Source organism: Egretta garzetta, unplaced genomic scaffold (assembly GCF_000687185.1).
Source record: "Egretta garzetta isolate BGI_Z169 unplaced genomic scaffold, ASM68718v1 scaffold511, whole genome shotgun sequence".
In the NCBI taxonomy this organism is placed as follows: Eukaryota; Metazoa; Chordata; class Aves; order Pelecaniformes; family Ardeidae; genus Egretta; species Egretta garzetta.
Genome location: NW_009258554.1, coordinates 1,546,077 through 1,568,893, shown reverse-complemented (window position 1 = coordinate 1,568,893; position 22,817 = coordinate 1,546,077). Strand labels below are relative to the sequence as shown.

Below are 22,817 nucleotides of genomic sequence, written 5' to 3'. Positions count from 1 at the left end.
GGGGAAGGAGCAGCAGGTGCAAGACCGGAGCTTGGGGCCTCTTGGCTCTTGGTTCCACTCAGTCCTCGAGATGGTACCAGTTTACTGGCTAAGCTGCCAGCATTTTGGAAAACAGCTGTGAGTGCTCAGCAGTTCTCCAAAATGGCCCCTTGTGTCTCATGTTGGGCACCCGCAAAATTAGGAATGTACAGACTGTGGCCACCTGCCAAAACTGCAGTTTAATATTTAATGCTGACCATATAAAAATAGCCTTATTTATTACAACATCCTCATTGTTAGCTTGAGTATCATGTGTCCTTTGCACTGAGTATGAGACGGGGTCCTGTGAAAAAAATATAGCTCTTGCTTGGATAAGCAAAGGCTGTGTTGTAATGCATATATGCAAGCGGCTGAATTAAGGTTGTGCAGGTATTAACTCACATTTAAGTATGCCAAATGGCATATTTTATCGTATGGCAATTTAAAAAAAATAATAAAATGACACTTTTTTTATGAATGAGAAAACAAAAGACTCCATTATTTATACACTGCAACGCCTCACACCCATCACAGGAAGGACTGAGACCTAAATTTACAGAAGGGCCATACAAGTCTGAACTTCACGAATGGCTGCAAGCAAAGGCTATTACTTTGAAGATGGGCCCTGCTACCACACTCTTCCTCACTCCAAGGAGGCTGGGAAGCTGGGAAGCTTCCTTCTCCATGGACCATGCCCTCACATGAGGAATAAAAGAGTAGGACCACATCCAAAGTCTGGAGAGGAGCTGTTAGAGGCAACTTGACCTAGCACTCTGCAATTGGGCTCTCTTTCCACTCCTGCTGAGGCTCTCTGCTGCTGGTGCTCCTCAGAGCAGGGTGAGCTGCTGTTGCCATTTTGCTGCGACGTATGTGTCTGGGGGCTGAAGGTGGGCCCTGCTCTCCACAATCATTTGCATTTAGTGATTTTGATGGGATGTGAATGTTGCCATGCCCATACCTCTTCTATGGCTGCAAACCCTCCAGAAGACTAAAGTCACATCAAATTTGAAGACCTCCCCCAGCCTCAGCAAGCTCTGCAGCATGGGGCTGTGATGTGTGCGCTAGCCCAGATGCAACCAAGGATCCTGGCTGGAGCTCTGGGTTGTGAGAGCTGTCACCACGTCTTGTTGAGCTATGGGCAATGTTCCCAGCTTGTAAAGAGTGTTAGTGCGTCCCAGAGATCCTCAGGCACCCCTGGAGCTGCAGGCAGCAGCCCGGACCCCATACAGTTTGTGTGGACTTTGTGGGCATGCCCCTCTTGGATGCTCTGGGAAGGTGATGGGGGCAATGGGGAAGGGGAAGAAGGACTCCAGGCTCTCTCTAACAGGCAGCACTGCCGACCTCGTGCCACAGTGGCAACCAAGTGAAACAGATCTATGCAACTCACTAAGGCAGAAAAAGGTCTCCTTCGGAGTTCAGTATAAATTCATCGTGTACGAACAATGAGAGTCAGCTTTTCCTTGGGAGGTTTGCCAGGAGCTGTGTGTGTGCTGGGTCACCAATCCCCTTACGATAACAGCAGAGGATTTTTACTGCTGGCATCTTGCGCTCTGCCCCACCGCTCCACATGCATGGATAACCCCTGTCCCTGTGAGCATGCCTGGGGCACAGACTTGTGAAGTGAGATGGTAGTGAAGTTCTTCCCTTATCCCACAGTGTTTTCTACCTCCTTTCCCTCCTCCTGCTCCAACTGCCGAAGTGGCAAGCCACTACCCTTGCAGCCAGTGGTCTGATTCTGAGAGGCCAGCAGCTGGGGAAGGGAAGCCAGGCTGCTGGGTAAGGAAGAGGGGGAGGGACTCTCTCAGCAGCTTAGGTGGCATCAGTTCTCCATCATGTTGGCATCTCCACCAGAAACAAAAGTAAGAGTCAAGCAGTAGGAAGGCTAGTGATCTTGGGGTCCAGGCATATTTCAGAATACAGACTATAAAAAAAAAGGCAAAACCTCAGCTAACGCAGATGTGAATGGTGGCAAGTAAGCAGGTGTGGGACACTGTGTGTGCACGGGATCACCCAGGCTTGCAGAAGCTCATCTGATTCTAGGAATGAGGAAGCACAAGGAGAAAGGCTTATGGCTGAAGTGCCTTGGCTCCCACAACAGGGGTTTCTTGGTACTGATCTGGAAGCCCCCTGATTTGGCAGTCTGGCTATGCTGTTCGACAGATGTCTGGCCTAGCACTCCAGGGACAGAACTGTAAACTGAGAGCTTACGTTGATCAAAACCCTTGTATTTTCTTATCTTGCTGCTAAATTGATGCACATCCATCTACTACTCTATGCATATAAATGTATCTCTCATCTCAGACAGGCTGGCACTTCCCTTGTTACAGATCTGATGCATCCTTTGCCCCTAATAAGAGGCCCAAGAAGGGTACTAGGTCACCTCACAGTTTCTGAGCCCTTGGAGAACCCTTCACAAATGTGGGCCCATACATACCCTTCTTCTCGAACACCACCCAAATAAAAACAAGGAAGAGGTTATTTTGGGATCCGGAGCACCATCCAACTAAGAGGTGTGGAAAACACCTGTGTGTGGGGTAGGGAGAGGGATGAGGACCACAGAACCAGGATTCTCCCACCAAGCTGCTTTGTCTGCTCGCAGCCTCTCCCTGGGGTGTGCTACCCACCCAACCCCCCAGGGTAGGCTTGACAGGAACGGGGGAGAGGCATTTTAAATGCCAGTGAGCTGGAGGATGCTTGCGGGGTGCAAAGGAGGAGCTGGAGGCAGAAGAGTGCCTCCCTCAGACCTGCTGGATTGGGAGCAGCCACAGTCCTTCTGTCAAGGGACTGAGTGCAAGGATTAAGGGCCTGAGCTACTACTGACACTGGGATTAACCCCTGCAGGAAATTAAAGTTGTAGAGAAGGCTCTTCACAGCTGAGAGAAAAACTGGGATCTGGATTAGAATTGGCAGGGCTGGTGACAAGCCACCACCCACAGCCAACTGTTCCCGGCTGGATCAGAAAATGTTATCTCAGTCTTCATGTAGAACCCCCCGCCACATCTCACTCGGTTACCAATTTTTGCCAACAGTGTGAGAAGAACAAAAACATCACTCTGTGTCAAGAAAAAGAGGAGGAAACTGGGTAGCCAGCTCACGTGTCCCTCCTCTGAGCCCCTCTCCCACTCCCTCACCCGCTTCCTTTCTCAGCTGCCTCCGTTTTGCACGGAGGAAACGTGCACGTGGTCTGTCGCGTTCAATAATACTTGGAGAAGATGCTGGCACACACATGGCTGGATTTCTTCCTGTCAACTGCCCCCTCAGCTCTCCTCCTGCTGCTGCTCTGGGCCTCCTCCATATGCCACACTCTCGCTGTGCTGGGACTTTCCTGTCACTCCCGTGTTGGATATCCCGGTCTCCCCACCTGCTTCCACAGCCTCCCAAGGAATTCCACTTCTCCACAGCAATCTGGGTCTTTCCCATCCGTGCTACCCGCCCTGGTTCCCCTTCGGATGCTCTGTGCTTTCTCAGAGGGTTCAAGAAGGCCTATGCCCTTGGTACTTCCAGCCCCTCCAACATCTCCCAGTCTCGTTATTGTGCATTGGTCAGGGAGGCTTGGGATGCAAACAATGTGTTCTGGTTAAGGTACAGGATGAGGAATCAAGAAAACTAGCTTTTCCCCTGATTTTGCCACAGGCCCATCAGGAAACCTTGGCAAAGCCCAGCCGAAACTCCTTTACTCTGTGTAACCGATAAGCCCTACTGATCATCTCCGCGGGGCAGGAGAGCATGTACAAGCCCAAGCGATCCAGTGCAAGCACTGTGCTTGGCAGCTTGGAAAATCTTGAATGGGGAACTGATGTGGGCTCATGATGAGGCAGCAAGAGCTGGGCAGCTGAGATTTCAGCCAGCCAAACTCAGCAGCCACTTTTACCTCGCTCATAGTCTGCCTCTCCATAAAATGGGGATAAAGTTGATCTTTCTTGGAGGGGCTTGGGGAGGAAACATTTTTTAACACCAACCACGTTTGCATTTCAGAGGTGCCTACACATTGATTGCCCTTTCAGAGATCAGAAGCTTTTTAACCTCTTCACATCCCAGAGGATAGGGTGAGGGTTTTTTTTCACATCAGGTCAGGAATGTGGCAGAGTCCCTTACAATACTGACTGGAGTTTGCATGCTTTCTACTTAGTTTATTGCTTTCTGTGTGAGGTGTTTTGCTTAGCTGTGATCGATCACTGTAAGTAAGATGGCACCATTTCTTCTGCAGCTGGGTTTCTAGTATGAATTTAAAATGTGCTTTCCATTGATTGTGACAGCACAACACTAATGAATCCTGAACACACGTGTTAATAAATCAGCAAGTGCTGGCAACAAAACCCCCAGCTATTTAGCTTAGAAGCTCACTGGGGCAGCGACACACACTATATGTGTTTCTACAGTGCTGCTGAGCTTGGCTGCCACCTCTGGGTGCTTTTGCAGTCCAAATAGACAACAAATGGGGGGCTGCCGCTGAGACGAGGTGACCTCTTGTGGTCAGTAATTTGCTGGACTGACCTAGGTCCGTTGGGGGACCAAGAATGGGCATCACCTCCATGCCATCTAAACCCACTCGTGGTACTGTCAGGAGCATGATTCCCCCCTAGGACCCATCAGCCAGGTTACTTCATGAACTTCCAGTTGCTGTAATCAGACCCCACGGCTGCCGTGTCTCCCTGCCCTCTGTGTATCAACTCTTCTTCCCCAAGGGCTGATGAAAGAACAAGCGTAGAACAGCATGCTTTAATCACTGGACTCTGGGCTACCACTGTCCCCCTACATTATGGGTGATGGTAATGAAAAGGAATCCTAAAAGCAACAAGGAAAGGGGAAGGGAAAAAAGATAATCTCCTTGAAGTGTCCTCCATTCCCTCCCTCACCCTGCTGCTTTTCTGATAAAGGCTAAAGCAATTCAGCATTGGAAGGAGAAAGGGACTTTGCCATCACCTGTCAAGGAGAGCGTGGGGGAGGGATGAACGTCTGCTTCCTGATAATTTATCAGTGGCATCTGTTGCAGCCTCTGTCACCTACCCTTTTTTAATATAGGTCACCCACATGCCCTGCCAACGCTTGTAAGCCAGACTGTTAACGGAGTCTGATCCCTGAGCCATGATCCAAGGGTTAGTGCAAAAGGACTAGGAGAGATAATCAGAGACAGAAGTTGATGGACACTGTTTCTGACTGCAACTCATCCTAGTGACACAGTCACCTGTCTCCCTAGCCTCAGAGTCCCCATCTGGAAAATGGGATACCTTTATCCACCTACCTAGACCAGAGGCACTACTGGCTACGACCTCAGCCTTACTTCTGGGGGTCATTAAATACAAAATGACACCACCACAACCTACAACCATGGTAAGAGCCATTCGTAGAGCACGTGGAAAGCTTTGGATCCAAGGTGCCACAGAACTGGGAAGTGTTAATAAAACAGTATGTGGATGCAGGAAACTGAAACCCTCCTCACCCTCACGGTATGCTCCTTGGAACCTGACTTAGGAAAGCTAAGGCTTTAGAGTGATACTGCAAACATTACTGGTGTCTGGGCAGGGAGAAGGGAAGCACAAGACAGTGATAGCGCCTGCTGTAACTTTTATGCCCTGGCAAGTGCTGCAGAGTTATTACGATCTCCCCAGCATTCCCCCCAGCAGTAAAGTTCCCTGTTCAAGCTAATTAGGGGAATCCTCATTAGAGAGTCCTCTAGAGTCTGACAGCAGGCCAAACGTCCGAGTGGCACTTCAGCTCAGTGTATTTTTGGCCACTGGAGCCCATGGGCCAGAAATGGATGATTTCATTCTGTTGCTTTGAGATGGAACTAAAAAAGTTGTCTCACTGTCCTATATCAAATGGCAAGAAGAAAAGGCCATCACCAGCCCCACAGGCTACTCTGTTCATTTCTCTAGAATCTGGAAAAGAGACTCAACTCCAAGCACGTGGAATAAAGTTCTGGACACTGTGTCCCATGAATCACAGGGCATTCGGTTGACATGTTGCTCCAGGGAGAAGGAACCACCTAGTAAGCCTGGAAGAAAGACTAATGCCTGGATTGTGGAGCCCTTGGGTGATTTCGGAGCATTCAGAGCCCCAGCAATGCTGATCAGCCTCGAGCCCCGAAACCCAGGCAAATGCCACGCTAGTTCAGAACGGATGGCACAGTGCCTCTCCTCTTGGGCTGGGCGTATGTGTATGGGCACTCTTAGGTCTGGCAGAGTCCTTGCTGATGGAAAAGTCCCTGGCTGTCAGGCTGAAAGCAGCCGGATTTGGCTGTGCTCTGGAGAGCCTTGAGGTGTGGGCAGGTGCCAGTTGCCCCCGGAGTGTGGGGTTCCCAGCGCTGCGTTGGCAGTGAGCACAGCTGGGCTGGTGCTCTGCAGAGCAGAAGGCATCTCTTGGGCCACAGTAAACCAGCTAATTAAGTCAGAATTCAAGACAAATCTGAGAAAACCTTTATGAAAGAAACTCTCAAAAAATCCTCCCTGCCTCCTTGCTCTCTTCTGGATGCAGAATATTAATCACTAATGTGCTTATGGGCAGTAGACGCATGGGAGAAAACTGTGTTTTTCTGGATCCTTAGAATTAAAATTTGTCGATAAACTTACTACTTCAAGGTATAAATGCAGAAGCTCATTGTCCCTTTCACTTCAGCAGTCAGGAACCTCTACCTATTCCACATATACAGCTCTGCCACCTGAGCATATGTTATGCTTGGAGAAGCAGGCAGTTTTGTGCAAGACATGAATGCTGATAAATATGGGTCACAGAAGTACGTGTGCAAGCCCAGCTCTGTGCACACATTTGTAAAGGTAAGCCAGATTGGCAACCATTATCTGCATATGTACAGGAAGATAGCTGCTTTTCAGTCTTGGAAACATGTGTAAGAGTCCACAAAGGGTGGCTGCTATCCATGGGGCGGGGAGTGCTGTGTTTATGTGACACGCTTTTAATAGCCTTGGGTTTATCAAGGCACCTCCATCTTTGTGCGTGTTGCAGTGCAGGAGACAGCATTAAAGCCTGAACAGGTGTTAATCACTATGCACTGTAATAAATTCTAAACATAGGGAAAGGGCTTATTTATACACGGCTGCTCGTCCCACCCTGCACTCTGTGCTTGAGCCTTGGCGCTGCCTGAGAGGAAGAGGCGCCTGTGAGGTACCAGAAACCAGTGCAAGAGCTGGACTTGCCCTGCCAGAGCAGAAGGAGCTAGGGGCAGAAACCCTGACCCTGCCACCATCCTTGCTCCTGGGTATGCTGGTGCTGCTCCAGCCCCCCACTGTCGCCTGGGGATGGTGTGGCTGAATTGCACAGAGCGGGGTGGGGGAAGACACCAGCCCACGGCCTGAGCAGGGGTTTGGGCTGAGGGGAGACCACAGAGGGGAGACGTGTCACCAAGCACCCAAGGAAGCTGGTGGTTTTTGGTTTGTTGTTTTTTTTTTTTTAAAGCTTAGCCCCCCTGATTGGAGCTGAGCCAGCTGATACAGATGGGGTGTTACAAAACAGAGCCAAAAGGCAAGAGCGCAAGGAACAGAGCTATCTATAACCCTGACAAAGTTAGATGGAGTGAAGGTGGGGAAAGAGGGGAAGACAGAGCGTGGCAGGCAGCCCCTGATGCTGAGAGCAAGGACGCGATCGTTCGGCAACGGGATTTGGAGCTGATTGACTCCCACTATCCAGCAGGCAGATAAGGCTCTGTGGCTGTCAGCTTAACTCTGCCGTTTATTCCTGTGCTGTAGGGAGTTAAATAGAGCACACGGATAGCCTGCTGCCGGGGAGTGAAAGTCAAGGAGGGAGAGGGAAGGAAGAGACCGTAACTGGGCAGTGCCCGGGGAGTCGGGTGGAAGTGGCTGCAGTCAGAGCCCCTCCAGGTAAGTGCTTGTGGCTTTTCATCCTCCTTGTCGATACCGACAGCTGGGGACAGGAGGCTTCACGGGTGGCATTTAGGATGGAGACATTGGTATGGGGGAGGCTGAAAGTCTCCTTCTCAGCCAGGGCGAGCGCAAGCACTGAATGGGGACAGCTATTTGTTGCAGCTTCTCCTTCAGCAGGGACTGCAGGGAAGGGGCTCCAGCTTGGTTTGGGGAGGGGGGAGGGCTGCAGCGGGTGAAGGTTGGATTGGTTTTGGTGCCGTGAGAGTTATTCCTCCATTTGGTGCATTGGCATTTGGGTAAATGATCTAAATAGCCTTGCAAAAATGTACTAGTCCAGGCATTGAACCTGCTTATCTTTCCCACCGAGATGCTAATTTAAATATTTCCTGGTGGTTTACACTCCTGTATAAAATCAATCAGTCATGGGAGCCTGGGGGAGGGGGAGCAGCTGGCACGTGTGTGGGGAGAGCATCCCGGTGGGAGTGAAGCGCCCAGCTAAAATAAGCGCTGTGGATGCTGTCAGAGCCCCTCAGAGAGGAGGGAGGATGGTTTATTTCTGTACCCTGGTTGAAATGTGTCCATCTAACTGCTGCTGTGACTGTGGGCAGCACGTCAGAGAGCAAGCAGGGGGACCAGGAGGGTCCGCGGTGTTTCCTCTTTTCCTGCTTGCCTGTATCCAAAAGGGAAGCGGGAAGGAAGGAGGAACCTGTTGTCAGTCACTTATTGTCAGGGGAGAGTTTATGGTCTTTGGGTTTCTAATTAGACTGAGCATTTTTCCTTCTTCTAATTAAGATGTAATTCCTCTCTTTTCAACACTCCCACTCAGTCTCCCCCGCCCCAGGTCCTCCCTTCTCCTCCGAGGCTTGCTCGCTCTTCAGCTCCTGCAGTTGCTGCAGTGTGAAATCCCCAAGCTGAAGCTGTGCTCTGCTCAGCCCCGCTCTAGGCACCACATCCATTTTACCTTAAACCAGAAAGGAAGCGCTGGTGGGGAATATGGGGAGGGGGGGAGAAGGGGCTTGGCAGCCGCTGGTGCCGAAACCTCAGTGAGCTTGAGCTGTGCATCAGGGAGAGGACGCACAGGTGGTACCAGCCTGTGCGGCGGCCAGAGGGAATGAGCTGGAATCTGCTGCCCCAGCAGGGTCACCTCAGCAATTCGTGGGGTTAACCTTGAGCATGAGGCTAAAGTAGCTACCATAGCAGGCTATTCAAGCACGGGCTCGTCTCTTAAGTGAACCAGGCCTTATTTCTGCACAGTGAGGTTCAAACTGAATTAACACTGCACCTTCGTCATGCTGCGCCTTCTGAAACATTCCCTGTCTCTCCTCAAAAATGGAGCTGATGCCTCAAAGGCAAAACACTAGCTGGGAGGGGAAAGGGCAACACCGAGCCCAGCCCCACTTCCTGCACCCAGGGAACCGAATCCCACCCACTCTGCTCTGCTCTCCCCCTCCAGGACCTGGCAGGCAGGCTACAAGGTCATTCCTCCTCCTTTTGGGGCCACGTGCCAGGCTGGCTGGTGGATGTGAAGACACGCTGGAGAAGACAATGATGCTGCCTACAACTGCTGGCCACCAGTGGAGGAGCAGGTTCCTCATGAGGTGGCAAGAAGCTTGTCGTAAGTAATGCCTACTCAGGTACTAAGTACGATGATCCTGTTTGTCAAGGGAGTGGAAAGAAAATAGGTCACATCAGGGTTAAGAATAGGGGAGAGGGACAGCTAAGAATGGAGATGTTTGAACTAATTCCTGATTCCTTTAGAGGCCAGGCTAGCTGGGAGGGAGAGCGAGACTCTAAAGCTGAAGATGGGCTTAAAGTGGGACAGTGAGTGATGATTGCTTCTGAATTCCAGTGGGCCCAGCAGGTGAGAAACAGATACCACCGCACAAAGATCCACTCCGAACATGTCTCAGATTGGCATCCTGTAAGATGCAGGCTCCTCTCTGCAGTAGGGGTTTATAGGTAGGCTGCTGAGCAAGGTTCCCAGCTCTTCACGGCAGAAGTCATGACAGATTTTAGAAGGGAATGCAGGATGCGAATGCAGAATTGTCCTACTGGGCACTGCCACATGTAGTGAAAATCAAGGAGTAAATAAAGAAGATCTCTTCTAAATTAAATTGTAAAAGTTCAGCTTGCACATCTTCTCAGTGGACTGGGGAGCCTGAGTATCCCTGTATCCCTGAGTGCAGAGCAGAGACTGCTAGGGTGATGTGGGGCATCAGGGAATGTACCTGCACTTCAGAGAAGCATCTGGGCACCGCCAGCAGAGGAAAGGGAACTCTTGGAGAGTGTCCATAACTACTGCATGCCCAGGCAGCCGAGTGGGTCTGTGGTTTCCCTTGCTCCCATCCTCCTGATCAAATGTGGGGGTACCACTATAAGAAGCTGGGGGAATGATTTCCTTCTCCAGACAATGAGCATCTTTGTAATCCATCCTCACAGACTAGTCTGCTCTATACATTATTTACAATGAATGCTACTGAGTCTTGACTTAATCTGATATTCCTGGATCAGCTTTCTGCCACCTACTAGAGTCACCAAACACCCCACAAAGTAACTTCATCTTCCCCTAACACAAAACCACACACTACTCATCCTTCTGTAGGGCTGGAAGACAGCTTCGAGTTCTTTCTATTGCTTCCCTGCCTCTATTCCCCGTAACGCTGCATCCTAACCAGTGCAATGAATTCCTTGGTCTCAGCTCACTTGCATCCGTTGCAGGGACTGAAAATGAAATCAGACCTTCTCCTCTCTATGATTTTAGTAAAATATTTCCAAGAGCATAAAGCAATATATGGGTAACAACAAGACATTTTTGGCACATCCTACACGGCTGCAGAAACTTGGCATAAGTCCAGTTCCTGAACACAACCACAACCAGCTGCCTGAGACTTTGCTCCTACCAGCCACTGCCAGCAGCCCTACTGGTGGAACCCCACAGCTGCCCAGCGGGGGCCGGTGGCAGGTAGGTATTTTGAGAGATAAGCCCTGAACAGAATGCCACCTGTATAGCATTACACACAGTCTGCTCTTGCCTTTCTTGGTGTACAAAGCAGCTAAGTGTTATCTCATCATCACAGCTGTCAATCTATTATTAATACTGTACTTTTGTTAAGCATCCAGGAAAAGATGGGGTCACTTGAGTCACTCATGGCTCTCTCCCTTCCCCACCCTAGCTCCCATTCTTTTAATTCTCTCCCTACAAAAAGAGCGCAATGTATTCTGAACGGAATTAAATATCAGCCAGGCAGACAGTACCTGCACTGCACCAGTCCATAGGCTGTGAACTGCTTTCATGGCAATCTCTGCTGTTGACCCCAACCTTTGCATGACAAGAAAGCACAGACGTACTCAGGGTAAAGATCTCTCTTGTATTTCATCATAAGGATCCATAATTATCATTAAAAGAGCACACAGACTGCCACGGCCTGGGCTAATGTGCACCTGAGATCTCAACTGTATGACAGAAAAAAATTCTTGAAGGAACTGTGAAAGATGGATGAAATAAAAAAAGAGCAGAGACACTCTCTCTGAACACTTATCCCTTGGTCCTTAATAAAGTCATATACCTTAGGATCCAAGCTGTGGAGTCTCCTTAGGCTACCAGTCCAAAACTCTGCCAATTCTCACATGGATTGCTGGGAACACAAAAAGAGCTGACACAGGATGAGAGGATTTGAGTATGAAGGCAGCATCACTGACAGAAACCAAGTCGATATGAAAAAATGGGCTACGGAGCAGACCAAACTCGAGTGAGAGTGCTGCGAGGGAAGAGAGGAAGAGCATGGCTGACTGCAGAGCTGTTCCAGGCAGAGCTTCTCCATAGCATGGGTCTTGACCGGCTCCCTCTCCTGTGACAGTTCTTTCACAGTTCCCTTGGGGTTAAGAAACAAAACACCTGCTTGTTGGTTCTTTGGAAAAAAACCCCAACACACAGGACAGAAGAATCTGGTTTCCAGTCCAGGAAAGAATGGCAACACAATAAAGGCATCCACTTTAGCTATCACTCACCCATAAAAAGACTCTACCAACTCCAAGTGACTGCTTTCTCTGAAGACAAGTGAGAAGTGGAGAGGACAGGGCACGACGTAGAGACAAACCTGCCTCAGTTTTAGTCAAATGTTCAAACTTGTCACCTTACAAAACAGCAAGGGAGCTGAATTTGCTTCCCACATTGAAGAAATTACTCTCAGTTCCACAAAAGGAATTAAGCTGAAGGATGCAAATGTTTTACATAGTCTGCTTAAACATTACTCCCACTCCTTTAATGACAGGAGGCACGAAGCTTGCTTTCCTGTTGCTGGTGCTTCTTTGTCACAGAAAGGAGAGTTTTAAAAGCCACTGGCTCCCAGGAAGGGCTGGAAACTACTGCCCTGATACCACTCGCAAGGATCTGGACCCATGTCTGGAATGCTGATCCACGACAGCTCTTAAAATGCTCGTTTGCGGATTAACCCTTTTCCTAACACCCCTTTCTTCAACTACCAACCTGCAATTTTTTTCCTCATCTTCATTGCTATGGGCAATTTTGGTCAGAGGAGATCCTTGCGGGGCTATTGCTGTGGGATTCAGAAACTATTTTGGGAACAATGGCAAGTACCAGGTATCCAGTGGTTTAGGGTTTCCTTGCTGCTTTTTTAATCGCTTTCTTGGTCATCCTTTTGTACTGTAATCTAATTCATAAAAAAGTCTCTTGCCACAAGACCTACACAACACACTGTGGATACGGATAGCAAACTATACCCTGATTCTGAGGCTAACTTAGACCTGAGTCTGATCTATCACAAAGGTTAGGATTCAAACTGTAGGAGCGCAACTGAATGTATCATAGAATCACAGAATGTTTTGGGTTGGAAGAGACCTTTAGAGGTCATCTAGTCCAACCCCTGAGATGTAGGTTGTTTTGTTTCCATTTTTCTTAAAAACTTTTCATTAACATGCCTATTTCTGAAAAAATAGAGCTTCTTAAACACATACCAGTCCCTTCCCGCTCAACCCTGACTGTTTAGAAAGAGCTGTCCTTTATCAGAGGTGACACCTCCCACCGCTTTCTGCTCCATTCTCCTCCGACAGGTTCTAGTGCTCTAGTATCTGGCAGCAAAGTCCTCTGGGATGCACTGTTCATACTTCCTCGTGAAACTGGAAGGATATTTACTTGCTTGCTCATAAAAAAAAAAAAAAAAAAGGGCTAAGAGGAAAGTCATACTGCCAGGGAGCAGGCCAGCAGTAAAGGGATGTATCTATGAGGAAGCTCATTACACTGCAGGGCACTGCGGCGAAGAGTCCTGCTGTGAGGGTCATATTGTAGCCGTAGCTGTGCTCAAGGTGCTGATGGGTGAGGATGGGAATGCATTGCTCTAATACATGCACTCTCTCTCCCCTGCTTTTCACCTACCAGTGCTTGGCTGTTGGCTTTCGCTATGTGCTGCCGAGTCCTTCTTTGCTTGCCCTTCCTCCTGCAAGTGTAACAGTGGCAACCTGGAAGTGGACTGTAGCGGCTTGGGCCTCTCTTCCATCCCCTCAGACATCCCCACAAACACCAGGACCTTCCTCTTTCTCAACAACAAACTCAGCATCCTGCCGGGAGCAGTGTTTTCCAACCTCTCTGCCCTACAGAGGCTGGATCTATCCAACAACTTCTTGGACCAGCTCCCTCAGAACATCTTCAGCGACCTGGGGAACCTCACAGAGCTTCAGCTGAGGAACAACAGCATTCGGGCCTTGGACAAGGACCTGCTACAACACACGGCCCTGCTGCGCCAGCTGGATCTCTCCATCAATGGCCTGGCCCAGATACCCTCGGGCATCTTTGACGACCTGCCTGCTCTCCGCTCCCTCTCTCTCAGGTCCAATCGCCTGCAGAGCCTGGACAGGGTGACCTTCGAACCGCTGACCAGCCTGCAGCAACTCCAAGTTGGGGATAACCCCTGGGAATGTGACTGCAACCTCCGAGACTTCAAGCACTGGATGGAGTGGTTCTCCTACCGAGGTAGGTGCTCGCGCAGTGGGAGCTAAGTGTGGAAGCACTGGTTTTCCACAGGAAGGCAGACAAAGGCGGGCAGGGAAGAAACACGGGCAGATACATCTGGCAGGTCAGGCTGACCCAAATGCCAGATCTTAGCCAAGGAGCATGAGGACCATGCTACAATGCTAAGAGACAGTTTAGTGCCACTGCACCTTCATACAGCAACACTGCCAGGCTGAGAAGTCCTCTGCAACCCCACATCTCTTATTTCCTTATTTTGTTTCTAATCTGAAAGATTTTTTTTTTTTTTGAGAGGAAAGAAATTTCCTCAAATAACATCAAAATTTTAGGATTATGAGTTCCCCTCACCCTTTCTGCCTAAAGAGAAGAAATGCTTTTCATGCTTGAAAATAACCATCCTGTTCTCTTCCTTAAGCCAGGAGAAGTAAAAGCCAGATTTGACTGTAAAGCATCAGGTTTGTTTTCAACAAAAGAACCATAGGAAACAGTGCCACTCAGGAAAATACTGCAACTAATATTGGCAAACCCAAACCAAACCTCAAATTAACAAGCCAGGCCCCGAGTCAGACTGGCTATAAAATCGTCATTTCAAAACAAGCAGTTTTTGACCAGTTTGTATTTCCAGCTTTTCCTCAAAATATGGAAGGCTGGAAAGGTAGGTATCGCTTAGCACGAATGCTGATGGGATGACACGCTTTCACAAGCTGCGACTCAAAGAAAGATGGCACATTTTGCAGGAATGATGACTGAAGGCCTGACCTTCTGTTGCTGGAGCCAATGAGTAGGAAAGGGTCTCAAATCATGCGGATAGCAACAGTCAGCTGTCACATCCCTGCTGATCACAGCCATGCTGCAAAGAGATTATCTATGCCTATGGCTACACTGCAGTCTGGAATATGCATTTGTGTGAGCAGAATCAAACAAGCACGAGTGCCACTTTCCTCTTTTTTTTTTTTGGTTTGTTTTCTTTCTTGACTCTCGTATCACAGAGCCGACGGAAAGCACACGGAGATAATTTTGCTTTTTTTTCCCCTTCCAAAGAAATTGCCCAAACTCGCTCAAGCATTTGTTTCAACATCTGTCACTATTTTCACAGAGGGGGGATGGATTAGTTGTTAGAAGATGGGACTGTGTGTCTGTTGTTATTTTGAGAAGATACAGCCTGGTCCTATCTTTTTGCTTTAATTTCTCCTTTTCTAAAATGGTTCTACTGGCACTTACATAACTGATTAAACAGTATGAGGCTGACTTAATAGACGGTTTCAGAGGGTTCTCATACCTCGGCCTGAGAGATGTCTATGTAGATATCTCGCACCATGAGCTCTACTGTCAAATCCAACCTAGGCAGAAGGATCCCAGCCAGCTGCCATGGTTGAAGCTGTTCCAGCTGTGGAGGGCTAAGGCATGCAAAATGTCTCCAAGTTAGACAAAACAATAATTTTAAAGGGTATCAAGTGTGCTTCTGCCCAGTGCATGGAGGTGCACTCCCTCCCTCCACCTTTGACATGCACTGTGGATCTGGCAGGCGATGGGGTCTGCAGCACCTCCTGACTTCAGTGTCACCCTTCAACACTAGAAACATCCTGCACTAGATCATGGCTGCCTTTTGGGGATAGGAGAAACTCTCTGAATACTCTCTCTACTCAGCAATGCATTCACGCATGAAGGACTGCATTTTATAGCCCCACTGCTATAGTAAAGCAGTTCCCCACTTGATAACCATAATGCTGCTATGCCTGACTTCTGTAAGGCAAATCCTTAGTAGGTGTGAACAGAGTCATAGGAACTTACCCCCACCTGAGGATCTAGCTCTGCTGTCACTGTATTGGGATGAAGCCATGGTTCACTCCTATTATCTCTATTGGGACAGGTGGGAAAATCGACCAGCTGGCATGTACCCTGCCCAAGGAGCTGAAAGGGAAGGATATGCGAATGGTGCCCATGGAGATGTTTAACTACTGCTCCCAGCTGGATGATGAGAACAGCTCTACCGTGCTGGACAATACTGGCCCACCCTGCACCAAAGGAAGCCCAACTCCTTCCAAATCTAAATCGGGCCAAGAAACAGAAGTGGAGCCCAGTGTGGGATGCCCTCAAAAACAGCGATATAGGCCTGTGAGCGTGCGCCGGGCTATTGGCACTGTGATCATTGCAGGGGTGGTTTGCGGCATTGTTTGCATCATGATGGTGGTGGCAGCTGCTTATGGTTGCATCTATGCCTCCCTTATGGCCAAGTACCACCGGGAGCTGAAGAAGAGGCAGCCGCTCATGGGTGACACAGAAGGCGAACACGAAGAGCAAAAACAAATCTCTTCTGTGGCATGAAACTCTTCTAGGAAGGAAGAGACAGCAATGAACAAAGGTACCTGAGAGCAGTCAAGCATGGGGTCCTCCCAAAATACATCTTCCCAGACAGACAGACAGACAGACTGTGCTATTGCTCCACTCACCCAAGTAATGCAACATGCTTCTGGGGGGTCAGGGCACTTGGCTCAATTTCTGTTCCTCTGCCCCAGGCCCATTTTGTGTCCTTTCGCCCTTGGGCCCTCCCAGACAAATAAAGTAGAGTCAGACCTCGAGTGCTTGCTGTGCCTCATGCCCTTGCACAGGGCTTCCCTCGCATGCCTGCTGTGGAGGCAGCTGGCATCTTCTGGGAACCTGTGTTATCCTCTCAGCTTCAGTCCTGAGTCATCCTGTATCCTGTCAAGAGCTCTCTGCAAACAGAGAGAGCAACTCTGTGAAAGCTTGTGTGAGGAGCAGGACACCAGAAGTGTCCATGCCTCACTGTTAGGGTCACTGCTGTTGCGTGACAGTAAGTTGCTGCGCACCCCACAAGTCAGTGCTGCCAAGAGCACATCAGAAAGGAGGGAAGGTCCCTAGGGGATGACAGCAGCCAGGGGGGAGATTGCCCCTCTCACTTTTAAAGGTGGAAAGATACCTGTATCACTCTAATATGCTGACAGGGAGCACAGCATCCCTCTTTTTGCTCCTGGCCAAGTCTGAATCTGCGAGCTGACACACACGTCATTCGTTAGAGCTGCACAGATAGGGAGCCGTCCTCCTGTACACACACACACTTCCTGACTTACTCTGATCCCAACACACACAGAGCCCCCAAACATCCAGGCACCCCACCTGTGCATGCAGAGCCACATCTGCCCTCTGCATGCAGCCATGAATACCTTCAGCCTTACTCTCATCATAACAGTGCATAGCACCTTCTGCTTCAGACAAAATACATGCACCTTGCCCCTGAGGAGCCTTCAAAAACATCTCAGCCATAGTGCAGAGCCAGTTGAAATGGGCAGGAGAAGATGGAGAAAGGCAAAGTTTTTAAGGGTACAGCATGAGTCTGTGGAAACGAGTACACAGCATGAAAAAAAAAATAAGGTGTGTTCTTGTTACCTATTTTATGTTTTCTATGATAAATTGAGAGGGTAAGGATATGAAGCCTCTATTTGGAAATGTTTGATTGGCACAGCAGAAGTGGGTCATCAGGAAAGACTAGAGGAGGAGGTGGCTTACCAGCCTTGGTAGCGTAAGCCATGCTGAGGAGTAGTGTGAGCCTAGGGGAAGGTGGCGGGAGAAGACAACACACAACCCAAGAGCTAGTGTGGCTGGCAGAGGGGGGCAAGCATGATGTATGGAGGTGGTTATGCAGCTGGGGTGACTGAAAATTGTGGGGCAGGGGGGGAGGCACAATTCTGGAAGGTGTTGAGGTAAAGGCTGAAACCTGAACCACAGCATGGGGCAGGTGGGGGAGCCCAGAAAGGGGCCAACAGCCAACACTGTACACAGTACAGCCCAGATACGCTCCCCTCACCATCACTGCTGTGCTCACTGCCATCCACTGCTGCACGTGAGTGTGCCCAGACACACGACTGCGCACACTGCCACTGTCATGTAGGGTGACTTCCCCCAATCAGATTTTAAAGCCCTCAGACTGCAGTGCCTCCTATTAGTCTTAGCTCTTTCTGACCTGACGGGGGGAGGGGGTGGAAATAAAGTGAGAGGGGAAAAAAATGAAAGGAACTCAACATACGGACTCATTTTGTACCACTGGAAGTGGGATAAAATGCTGTCTCCAGGGGAGAGCGCACATTGCCATGGTAACCTGCTCTAACCCGTCACAGTGGGTATTCCTGGGCGAGGAAGATGACACCGAAGGTCGTGCATCCGCAGTGCCTGTGGATGGTGTGATCCCTGCCATCAGGAAACAAGCTGGCAGCCAGCCCAGCTTTGCAGGGTGTTTCACTTGCAACCTGTGTTCAGAGCCCAGCATGCACTGCAGGTAGACCCTGCCAGGGCACGTCACCTCTTCCTGCTCCAGCTGGATCCCAATGCCTTTGGATGTCTCACAGCCCTCCTGCTTGCTGCTGCTGAATCCCTGTGGAAGCAATGCACGCTGGCTCCTCACCCCCTTCTGGTCCCAGACAGGTGGTTGTACTGACCCATGGGCACACAATGCCAAGTCCTTAATCAAAGCTTGGAGTGGCAAAATCCCTCCTGGCCTACCCAGGGCCACCAGAGGCAAAGAGACAGGATGCTCGGAGCTGTTTTGGCATGACTTCCCCTTGACACAGGGATGCATGGGACAGAGGAGGATGTTCTTCAGGAAGCAGAAGACCAGGCTGCCCTGGAAGAAGGACTGGGAGAAGTAGTCCAACCAAAAGTGTGCACACACACCATACTCCCACTCCCAGCACACTGCTTGTGGGGAAGAGGAGGAGGAGGGGGGCTGGCAAGATGTGAGGAGGAAGGACTCTTCCCCCATGCACTGTATAGCAACTCCAACTAACCCATCTGCTGCAACCGTAGCCCGCTCTGAAGGGCAGAACTGGTGCACTGCAGACTCCGTATGCGTGTTACTTCTGCTCCACCTTGCCAGCAAGCCAGGACTAGACTCTGCCTGCTGGATCCAAACCTCTCCCCAACCTCCCTCTCAGGAGAACTTCTCCCTTTACCATACTGGACTCCGCAATCATACTTGAAATGGGACTTGAGTCAGAGTGGTATATTTATAGATCTATATTTTACTTGCATCAAATAATGGTGAAATATTGCACAAAACAAATGGGATCTATATATGTGTGTGTGCGTGTGTGTGTGAGCGTGTGTGTGTGAGTGAGCAAGAGTGTGAGAGAGATTGTTTTTAAGGCGATAGACTAGAGGTAAAATGAATGGGAGGGAGGCAGGGGACAATGCAGGGGTTGGGGGGGGTGAAATCCTCCTTTCCCTGCACCTTCCCTGTGATCTCCTCCTGCCCTGACCAATTTTTCTTTGTTGCTAATAATATTTTCTACATCTTGTATTGTGGGGTTGATGATGACCTTGCCCATCCTTTCCTTTTTTGTTTTCATTTATAAGGCAGAAAGTCTGGATTCATCTCAACCCTAGACAAGGGACTGCTATGTTTAGAAACCCACCAAGGAAAGGAGAAGACAGGAAAGGGGAGAAAAGAGAGTTGCTGAGAAACATGAAGGCTGGCTGCTATGGGGAGTCCCACTGGAAAGCAAATACCGTGCTTGGAAGGACAAGGACTCGTCCTCTTTCATGCAGAGCAGAGCAACAGGGTTCACTGGGAAATGCCCTCTTTATACCACTGTTTGCAAACAGGTTCCTCCTCTGCTCCCTAGCAGACCTGGAAAACAGGCTGCCCTCGGGTGACTGAGCTGCTGCACTGTCCACAGGCACTCTAGGGAACATGGTACCCAGCATGGTCAGAAAGGAAGCTCTCCTGTGGGATGCCAGATACGGAACGAGACCCAGTGTTCCTTGTGTGCCCAGGCAATGGGTTCCTCTGGTGTGGGGGGACAGGGGCTCCCATTCTCCCTGCAGGCATGGCTAGGCATGTGGGGAATCCCCCTGAACCCACCCTTTGCTGCAGGCAGGTGTACCAGTGCCCCATGCGGGTGCCTGCCCTCAGGAAACGGTCATCTGGGGCAGGCAGGTCCAACACGTGTCAGGGCAATGTAGGGGCTGGCAGAGCCACCAGAAACACCCCTTACGCCCCCCCTGCTCCCCTTCCCCACATGCCCACCTGTGGTACAGGCAAGCGCATTTCTTGCAGGGAACAGATGGCACTTGTAATTTCTTTTTCTTTTTGTTATTGTTTGAGGGAGAGCAACAAGATTTTCTAAAATGATTGAATGGAGGTTTCTTTGGCATGAGACAGAAAATTTTTAAAGGTATATTATATTTCTGGCTTGTTGTTACAGAAGAATAATAAAGAATGTATTTTCCTATGCTCCTTCTTGTTTAAATGAGATCTCTAATAGTAACCTTCCCTCTCTCCCCTACACCCTGCAAAAACAAACACTGCAGGGATACAGCCAGCCAAACGAAAAAGCCCCTGAATTCCCTGAAAAACCCCTCCAATATACATGTGCTTGTCTGTACATAGCGTTTGAACTCAGAATGAACATGCACATATATACATGGACATATACTATATCAGTAAGCCCTAGGCAAGCATGTGCCTGTAGTCAGGGTGAGGCCGTGGGACTAAATACGCAGTCAGTCAAGGTGAGACCCTAGCTCTAGAAACACACAGACACACACACACACACTGCTCTGGGGACACAGCCAGACAAGGGCGATTGTGTAACAAGGATAAGATACTGTGGCAATCAGCTCATTACATAAAAGTAGAAAGGGCCAAATTAATCCCTAGCGTAAGAACGCAGAAGCCAATGGAGTTATATTCAGGTCAAATTGATTCCAAAAGCTTTTTTCTTTTATTATTTTTTTAATTAGAGCATAATGTTCAATAAAACTTACAGTAACAAACAGCGAGCTATGGGTTCCTACATGTCCGGATTCCTGACTCTCCTGAGCAAGGTTATTTTGAAATGAATGGCAATTGCTATCTAATCCTATTGCACCCCCAAGTACACAAGCTGTCACCCCTGGAGCTAAAAGAGTCTCTCCACCAGCTGTTCACTGGCTAGGTCTATCACACACAGCTAAGAAGTTTAAATTCCCCACTTCTCAGCTTCCAGTTCTATGTATACACAATTCATCAAGCACTCTTCCTGTGAGAAAAAGCTCACCCCGATGCGTGTGGAACCACAAAAGATGTTAAACCCTGCCACAAGCAAACCCTTGTGCCACTGCATTCACACTGTTACACTCGGCCACCCTGTTATACTCCAGTTTGATCTGCAGCGAAAAACTGGGAGCAGAACCCAGATACTCATAATCTGGTAACAGCTGAGGCATCTGCTCTGCGGAAAAGGTATGTGCCGCGAGAGAACCACCATTATTGTTTAATGGTATGGTGTCTATGACACATAGTTTAATCTAATTTTGCCATGTAGGTAGAGGAGCGCACACAGATACTACTAAGCAGTTCATATAATACCAGAAATACAGAGCAGAAAAAAAGCAAAGCCAACACACTCATCTGATGACTCCAGGCTTTTTCAGTTCATGAATTATCTGGGAGCAGGCTGTGATTTTCTGCAACTCGATTATCTTTCATTTGGCAAATGTATTTGCCCTGCATACATATCTACTCGTGCGCACATCTAACACCATAAATAAACATGTAATTATGTATATGTACATGTAATACATGTAAAATATATAAAATAGAATTCCTCCTCAGCATCTTGTTCATCAGCAGCTTGCTGTGCCGGCTGGAACCACGTTTGCTAGCACTGATTGGAAGCACAGGTCAGAGGGTCAGCTTCTATCCTCTGATTAGATAAGTACAAGTCCTAGCATGGGATTTCTGAGGACCAAAAAGCCTTCCCTCTGAGAATACTGTGCAACACAGACAAAAGAATAAGCATTCCCTGATGAGCACAGTTACAGACGAGAGTGTAAGTAAATAAAGGTTTCCTGTGTCATTTTGGGGAGCTCTCTGTATCAGTAGCAGCCCTGGAAATCTGGGGACAAGGCAGCATCCTCACAGCTTTTCTCCCTTTAGAGGGTGGGGTAGAAGCAACCAACAGGGGCTAGACCTCTCCCTTCCACAGTGGCACTGTGCTGCAGCCAGGCAGAGGCCATGTGCAGGGCATGCGGAGCCAAGAAGAAAGCAAAGCGTGATGCTAAGAATAACTTTGCTTTGTGTGGAGCTCCTAGGCCAGGACAACAACATGCCACTCTTTGCTCGGGGCTCCAAGTTGAGATTTGGCCCTTCACCTTTGCTTTTTCTGTGTCCTAACTTGGGAATAAACTTGTTTGTTAGAACAGCTGCAGAAAATCAACTCGTAAAGGGCACCGAACAAGTGACTAACGCAGGTATTTCATTTGAGGAAATATGCACAGACGATACACTGGATATTCAACCAGCTCTGCACAAAGCTCAAGGGAAATATCCAGAGTAACAACAATGCTTTGCATTTCTATAGTGCTTGCCTTTGGCAGCTCTCCGGGAGCTTGGAAACATTAATGAATTCACAGAGGCAGGGATTCAGAGAGTATAAAGACCAGAAGGGACTTTAGATCATCCAGTCTGACCTTCTGCGTATCGCACGCTACTTGGAAAGCGTGCGGGAAAGAACGACAAACATTATTTGAGGGTGGCAGAAAATGCCTTGCTGTGAAAGGCTTAAAGAGCTCAATCTGTTTAGCTTATGAAACAGAAAACAGAGATAAAGTCCAACAGTGAGTGTTTACAGGCAGCTAAGGTGAATCTTCCAGAAAGGCATCTACCTTTGATTTTAAGAACATTCAAGAAATGAAAAACACCCTTTTCCCTTGGTAACTTACTACAGTAACTATTCATGCTCACTGTTAGCATTTATGCCGAATATCTTATTTGAATCTGTTTGGTTTCCTGTCACAGGTTTTTTTTAGGCTTCTCTTCCCTAGATTAAAAAACCAAATGTTCAGTAACCAGCATCTCTCCCTGTGAAGGTACTTTATACTCTAATCAAAACATCTCTCGCTCTTCTTTTTGGTAAAATAAGCAGATTAAGTCTTTCGCTGTAAAGCATTTCCTCGCCTCTGGAACAACACTGTAGCTCTTTGTT

General features: G+C 48.8%; 2 protein-coding genes across 2 annotated transcripts in view; one reads left to right on the top strand and one right to left on the bottom strand.

The window, feature by feature from the left end:
- CACNA2D4 (calcium voltage-gated channel auxiliary subunit alpha2delta 4) overlaps window positions 1-22,817 on the bottom strand; it is a 133,353-nt gene that overhangs the window by 33,415 nt on the left and 77,121 nt on the right. The window lies entirely within an intron of this gene.
- Window positions 7,597-16,161, top strand: LRTM2 (leucine rich repeats and transmembrane domains 2). Its single transcript, XM_009647918.2, has 5 exons — window positions 7,597-7,635; window positions 7,717-7,850; window positions 9,307-9,468; window positions 13,249-13,839; window positions 15,707-16,161. Exons 3-5 carry the CDS (start codon window positions 9,399-9,401, stop codon window positions 16,159-16,161), a joined length of 1,116 nt encoding a protein of 371 aa, XP_009646213.1. The 5' UTR covers window positions 7,597-7,635; window positions 7,717-7,850; window positions 9,307-9,398.